Here is a 7574-nt window from a genome sequence, read left to right as displayed (position 1 = left end):
TATATGATTATGATTCAGATAGGAGTCCGATGGGACCATGGTAGAATCTTTAGCTAGCAATGTGATAATGTGGTCACATGTTGTAGCTAAAATCATTGTACTGGAAAAAACTGAGTAGACACCGTCGGTGAAAGAAATACCGATAGGACCCTCAATAATTTCCGCTTTTACATCATCTCTTAGCTAGGATTAGATTCGCTAGGAAGTCTATATAAGAAAGGGTCTGCAGAAGTTCAGGATCATCGCTTGACAGAGAACTCTGAGATCTCTTATTGTATTAAGCTTTATGTATTCCTCTTGTTTTTATTAATATCGAAGCCTACTGGGCTGCCTGTCTGAGGACAGTTTCTATATCCAAAAGAACCTTGAGCTATAAGGTGAAGGCATATTGAAGACTCATGGAGAGAAGCCGTGTTGCGCACGCATGTTCGGTTGAGGAGAGGTCACTATCTCAGATCTGCTGTTTAGGAAACTTCGAATTTAATCAGAAGTAAGTTCGAATGCACCAAATCTTTGTTCTATTGTCTGCTCGTCTTAATTTTTAGTCTCTGTTGATGGGTCACCCACCCTGGTATCAGAGCCACACCCCGTTCCTTGGACACAATACACTCTATAGACAGAGCCTGAAGTTAGCCAGGTAGCCTTTGAAAAGCATATTGTTTTACAAGTGCTGAGTAAATAAAAGCTGCTTCAGTCAATCTCTGGAATAGATTGTAAGAGTTCAAAATGGCCAACTTCTTAAGATCTTTCTCAACCATAGATAGAAGATCTGTATCTGAAGTAGATAGCAGATCCCTTGAGTCTGAATTGGTAGAACATGAAAAGGTCGAAGACCTGGAAAACTAGAACCCTCCTGCATTAAATTCAAAAGAAATTTATCCAGTTCCGATGCTATTCAAATTGTCTAAGAAGGCCTATTTTAAAGAAGTTGAGCTCAAGATAAGAATCAAAGATCCATCTATACAAATTGTAGGATTAAATTTGTTTTCTAAAGACGAAATTAGAAAGTTTAGAAAATATGTTGCAGAAAAGATATTTTTCTATTTGCACTTTGGGGGAATCAGAATTGGACTAGCTCCATTATTCCGTCATGGCCTTAATACTCCCTGTATAGCTGAGCTATTTGATACCAGACACAATATATATGAACATGCCCGAATAGGAACTATACTTGGGAATCTATCCTCGGGATGTCAACATGGCACTATCTATCCATACTATGCCATTAGTTTGTCTGATATCCACCTTAAAGATTGTTGGAAAGCCCTGATTGGAGTACAAGGTCTCGAAATGGTAGAAGATAGTGAATATTTGTCTGTGATAGTCCAAACCTCATTCTAGTTAACAAATATTGTACATCCTAAGTTAAGACAACCAGTGTTAAAAGATTGTGTTGCTGTAGGAGTAAGAAATGCACAAGTAGAAGGTGTTCATTATGACAAACAAGCATTGCCTAGTGACTGGTACATTCAATATAAGTCTCTCATAGCTACAGATAGCTCAAAAAGTATGCTCAAAAGAATATTTGTGTCAGATGGTTGTGTTAGAATTATTCCAAACAGACCAAGAAAACCACAACCAATAGCTATGCCAAAAAAACATGTGCTACCAGCAATCTCAGAAAATGAACCAACTCTTATTAGTGGAAGAAGATCTTTCTATCGCCATATTCCTACACCAAAAGAGCCTAGTTCTTCCACCAGTACACCGCTGTCTACAAACCAGTTGTATATACCAGAAGAAAAACCATTCTTTGCTGTAAATAAAATGTTTAGAACATATGTCAATACTACTCCACCTGTAGAGGAATTTCAGTTTGCAAATCATAGATTTGTAAAAGGAGGAAAGTGGCCGCCTAAAACAAAGTTTAGTACTTCTTCATCCAATACCAGACAACCACCCACAAGAGCTGACTGTGCCCCATTACTAGAACAAAATTCACAAAATCCAAATGACATGGACCAAGTATACCAGATAGGTAACTATCTAACCACTTGGTGTGCTCATGCAGAGGATGTTCTAGATGACTTAGGTAAACAAGCTGATCTGATAAATGAAAATCTGAAATTGCTCTACGATGAGCAACAATCAGAGAAGCTAGAAAAAGAAGAAAGGAGAAGAAGGAGACATAAGAAGAAGGCCAAAGAAATTCCAAAGTTTCATATAGATATGAGTGCACCCAATTATTGGGATTTAGAGGAAGAAGAAGAGGCAAAAGAAGCAGTAACTGCAACCAGTGCAGAAGAGGGTACTTCTAAGGACACTGGAAAGCTAACCAGTGAAAGAGAGACATACAAAACTGATAAACCTTTTGAGTCAAAGAAAGAAGTCATGACCCTTGAACAAGCTGCCTCTAAATTCCCTTCTTTCATTTTTCCATCTATAAATAATCAGAATAAGGCGCACATCTTGAAATAAGTCAATAAATGCCCTCATGTTGAAGAAGACCTATATGCAGCCAATACTAGTGGCTATATCTTACATCTAGATAATTCTTCAAACCCTAGAGAATCAATCCGGATTTGGATAGGAGCTTTGTATCAAATGTAGGTTACTACAAAATTGGATAATATATCCATCATGGTCCTAGCAGAAAAGTGTATGACTAGTATAGTCTATGATTGGTGGATGGGACCATCAGAAGTAGAGAGAAGAGTCGTCATGGAAGCCAGACTGTCTATGTTGGAGTTATTATTAAAGACACAGTTCGTGCCAGAACTAGTTGTTGAGAGAAAAAAAATAATAATAGATCTTAGTTGAATGGAATTGAAAGATCTGAAATATCTCGATCAATTCAATAAATATTTCATGGCTAAGGTTTTTAAAGCTAATCTCTCAAATGATGTGGCTCAAAAAATTTCATTTTTGTCAAAGTTACCAGGCAATCTAGGAGACCTCATTATGAAAGATCTAGATGTATAGAACAAAAGAATAGATCAAGTTTATTGGGTTGACCTTCTTTTCAGGGTTACAGAGAAAGTTAAATACTTATGCTGGCAGAAGAAGGCGCATGACATCACACCCAGTTCAAATGTCTGCAAAATAATGCTACCATGGACACCTTTCAGAAAGAAGAAGAAAACAAAAAGGTATGGTAGATTTAAACCCAAGAGAGTCTCAAATCCAAGAAAGCCTTTCCGGAGATATAAATTTTTGAAGAAAAGATCAAGACCCAGAAACAACAACTGTTGTTTCATTTGTAAAAAGGAAGGACATTTTGCACGTAAGTGCCCATAGAATTCATCTAGTAAGCTTAAAGCATGTATAGATATAGAAGAGTTTAAAGATGATTGGTCAGTTGTAGATTCAGAAGATGATATTTCAGATGTATATATTCTAACTGAAATATCAGATGCAAAAGAAGAAGAAGAAAATGTTCAAAAGATGAATATTTGTCCATCATGTTCTGACGATGGGCTTTCAGAAGAAAACCATTGCAATGAAGAAGAAAGTGACACTGAAATCACTAGTGAAACATTAGATGATTCAGATGATGAATCTGTAACTTCACAGTCAGAGCAATCAGAAAAGTTGATACAAAAGGGTAAGCAGCCTCTAGTACCTTTTCCTAAAGTAAATGCTTTTTGCCCCTTTGAGAAAAGAACAACAACCTCAACCAGTCTTCCACAACCAGAGACTAAAAGAACAGAAGAAAATACATTGTCAAAAAAGATAGTCAAAACCAATAGCCTCATTTATATCCTAGTTCAAGTCAAAGTAAAAAATGAATGGATATTTGTAGATGCATTCATTGATACTGGTGGATCTAATAATTTGGCTAGACCATCTTTATTTAAATCTCTGTGGAAACCACTGGAAAATATACGGTTTCAGAAACCATTGGAGGATCTGTCAGTTTAACTCATTATGTAGACAATATTTCTTTGAAAGTTGGAGGGAGTATTGTTAAGATCTCTGCAATACAACATTTTGATCCCTCAGCTAGTTTAATGTTGGGAATGCCATTTTTAAATTCTGTGCTTCCTGTGACAATCAACCAAGATAAGCTAATTATCAATTTGAAAAAGAAAGATATTTCTGTCCCTAGGTTATTTATTGCTAACTCAGAACCAAGACACGAAAATAGACAGAAAAGATTAGGAGCCAGAAAGCTAGTAAAAGATTCTGATGATTGGCAGGAAGTCCTGCAGTTCTATGAAGCAAGAGCAGAATCTAAAACAAAACAATTGGCATGCATAGATCCCAATTGGTCTACAGAACAAGATGATATCCAAAAAAGACTTCTAAAGAGTTGCTCGGAAAACCCACAACAGTTTTGGGAAATAGAAAGTCCGATGCAAGAAATTATAACCTTGCATGACAATGGAGTCAAAGGAAAGCTGATTCCTTACACTCCCTCAAATGAGCAGGAAATAAAGAAACAGATAAAAGAATTGCTACAGATGCAGCTCATTGAGCCAAGCGAGTCCCATTATGCTTGCTCAGCGTTTCTGGTAAGGAATCATTCTGAGATAGTTAGGGGAAAACCTAGAATGGTGATAAACTATAAACCCCTCAATGCCATCACTCAGAGCTTTAACTATCCATTGCCAAGGCCAGAGACTATAATGCAAAAAATTCAGCACAACAAGGTATTCAGTAAATTTGACATGAAGTCTGGGTATTATCAGATTCAGATCCAGCCAGAAGACTGACATAAAACTTCTTTTATTTGTCCAGCCGGATTTTATCAATGTAAGGTTGTTCCCTTTGGTTTGAAAAATTCCTTTGCATTCTTCCAGCGAAGAATGGATTTTATTTTTGTTAAATATGATTTCATTGTTACATATATAGATGATATCCTCATTCATAGTCCAGATGTAAAAACCCATCTAGAGCATTTAGAAGTTTTTCTTAAAGAAGTTCAGCAGCATGGTATAGTTTTGTCAGAAAGGAAAATGTCTTTATTCCAAGACAGTATTGATTTTCTGGGAATTAATGTTGTCAATGGTGCAATTCAAATGCAACCTCATGTATTAACCAAATTGACACAGTTTCCAGATGAACTGAAGGATACCAAGACAATTCAAAGATTCTTAGGAGTTCTGAATTATCTTCACAAGTATATCCCAAATCTGATAGAGAAAACAATGCCGATCAGGAAACATCTCAAACAGGGATGGTCACAAGAAGTAACAACAACAGTCAAACAATTGAAAGCAAAATGCCAACAACTGCCAAATTTTCAGCCACCAGGTGATGGTTTTCTTATTCTCTAAACTGATGCTTCTATAGATTTTTGGGCAGCCGTTCTTTTAGAACGTGTTATCACTTAGAACTAAAAATTGATACATGTAATTTTCTATCCTAGCTCGATGACAAAGGTCTGTGTTAGTTTAATTTCAAATTTTTATTTTTAATTTTCTTCCCGTAGGTTTTGGAGTTTTTAAAAGAGATTTTAACTCAAGTTGTTCTCAACTCCTATTGGTTCCCCTCTACCCATCATTGTTCTATAGCCACCTCTTGTCTTATGTGAGTCACCGTGCCTTTCCGTAGTTTCGCAGCGCTATTCCAATTCGCCAGTTTCGCAGTGCAATCATAACTAGGCAGTTTCACAACGCTTCATGATTAGCCAGTTTTGCAGCGCATCATCAAAATTTAAACTGACCGCGCTGCGAAATCATGGATTCGTACTTTTCACAACGAATATTTCTCGAAATATCAAATCCGTTAGGTGAGTCATAGGCCATGTCCTCTTATGTCAGCTCATGCACCTCTCTTTACCACTCATTGCCACTATCACCACCACTAGATCTGTTGATATGCACAAGTTATTATTCCCAAGAAATTTTACCGTGCATAAACCATAATGATGGCCGTAAGTCCTGCATGAATGACAAATCTGCAAGATTGTATCTTGAAAGGTTTTGAATGGAAAAGTTTAACATTCAAGTGAATGTGTAATATTCAAGCGAGGCTGAAATCAAAAAAGAAGCTGAATCACAATTCCAACCGGAGCTGGTAGTCTTTGTGTGCGAAGATTTGGAAGAATCCATGGAGAAAAAAGAGCACAGATCCAGTAAACCTCTAAGGACTGAACCTGAAGGCCTGGATATAACGCTGAGAAATGAAGAGGTGAAGAAAGCATTTAAAAAGGCCGGGTGATGGAACTTTTGCAAAAAGTTACAAGGAGGACATGCACAGGTAACTAAGGAATTTGCACTTAACTTCACGGGTTTGAATTAAAAGGTAGCTATGTTAGAAGTGCAGGTTTCTCCAGAAGTGATATCTGCTGTGACAGAGATCCCAAGAGGACAAGAGGAATGGTTCAAAAATTTCAAATTTGACATGAATCTTTGCAAGGAGTTTTTGAAGGATGATTATGTAAATGAAGATTTAAGTAGGGGAGTGCCCAGGAATTATGTCAAAGAACATTATGCTCTCTTACTCACCTGCATACAAAAATATTTGACTTGTGAAGGAAGGTATAACAAGGTTTATTCTTACCATTTCAAACTACTCTTGCATTTCACCGGGAAGGTCTCCATAGACTTACCATTTTATCTTTTCCGTAGTTTGAGTAAGATGTGTGATAAGGTACAACTGAGGAAAGAGGATTCTAAAACCTCTTTGTTTCATCATGGTTTGATCAAATTACTGGTTTTAGATGCACTTCAAAAGATAGACAGGGATTGGAATGCATTCATTTTTATGGCTGGTTTCAAAAGCCAGACTGGCCTCACTCCCCAACCTGCCAGGGATTTTACAATAGCTGAGCTTCAAACAGAAGCAAGAGCTAAAATAATTACAAAGTCACAAGTAAGAAAACCAGTGAAGCCACTGAAGCCACTCATCATCCAATATCAAGCTCAGCAATCAACTAAGGAAAAGGCTCAGGGTAAAAAGAATGTACCTGAAACAAGCACATCTGAAGCAGTTTCAAGGGTAAGAACAAGAAGTCAAATAAATAAGGAAAAAGGTAAAGCTATAGCAGTTGAAGGAAGTCCAATGTCCAAGGCAAGTTTAAATGATTTATTGCAGGCTATTGAAATTGAGCAGTCTCTACCAGTTCAAATCGAATTGATGCAGTCAGAACAGGAAAGCACCAAGAAATCCAAGGCCTCAAAAAGGCTTAGATTTGATGAGCCAGCTGAACAGTTTGTTTTTAAACCAAGAAGACCTATGACAAGGAGATTCCAGCAGGTACAGGAACCACTGCCAAGAACAGAGGAAACAGGGGAAGAGATACAAAAAGATACGGGCAAAACAGTCATTGCATCTCAAGAAGATAATATAGCAGCCATACAGAGACAATTGGAATCAGCTAAGTATGAAATTGCTAAATTGAGGAAAGCCGTTAGAAAACATGCAGCCATACATGCAAAATATTATAAAACCCTATGGGAAGGGAATGTAGTTGTAGAACCTCAGTTGAATTCAGTGGTAGATGGCCATTCACAGTTTCATACATGGACAATACCAGCAATCAAAGAAGCCAAGTACATCAGAAGGATCAATATGCAACTGAGAGCTGGGAATAGGGCTATGAGGAAACAAATTGAAGATCTGAAGGCACAGCTAAGTCAGCTACCTGCTAAATGAGTTTCCATGTCAAGTAAGATTTTGTTTTAAAA

The 7574-nt window shown here is 37.2% G+C and overlaps 1 protein-coding gene across 1 annotated transcript; it reads left to right on the top strand.

The window, feature by feature from the left end:
- The first annotated feature begins 3384 nt into the window (after positions 1 to 3384).
- LOC149230962 (uncharacterized) lies at positions 3385 to 4655 on the top strand. The gene is made up of 2 exons (XM_089381489.1): positions 3385 to 3544; positions 3835 to 4655. Exons 1-2 carry the CDS (start codon positions 3385 to 3387, stop codon positions 4653 to 4655), a joined length of 981 nt encoding a protein of 326 aa, XP_089237615.1.
- The last annotated feature ends 2919 nt before the right edge of the window (positions 4656 to 7574 follow it).

The sequence above is a fragment of the Pinus tabuliformis genome, chromosome J (genome assembly GCF_031772625.1).
Source record: "Pinus tabuliformis cultivar Carrire ecotype Pingquan chromosome J, CPIR1, whole genome shotgun sequence".
Classification (NCBI taxonomy): Eukaryota; Viridiplantae; Streptophyta; class Pinopsida; order Pinales; family Pinaceae; genus Pinus; species Pinus tabuliformis.
This window is presented reverse-complemented; position numbering and strand designations above follow the sequence as displayed.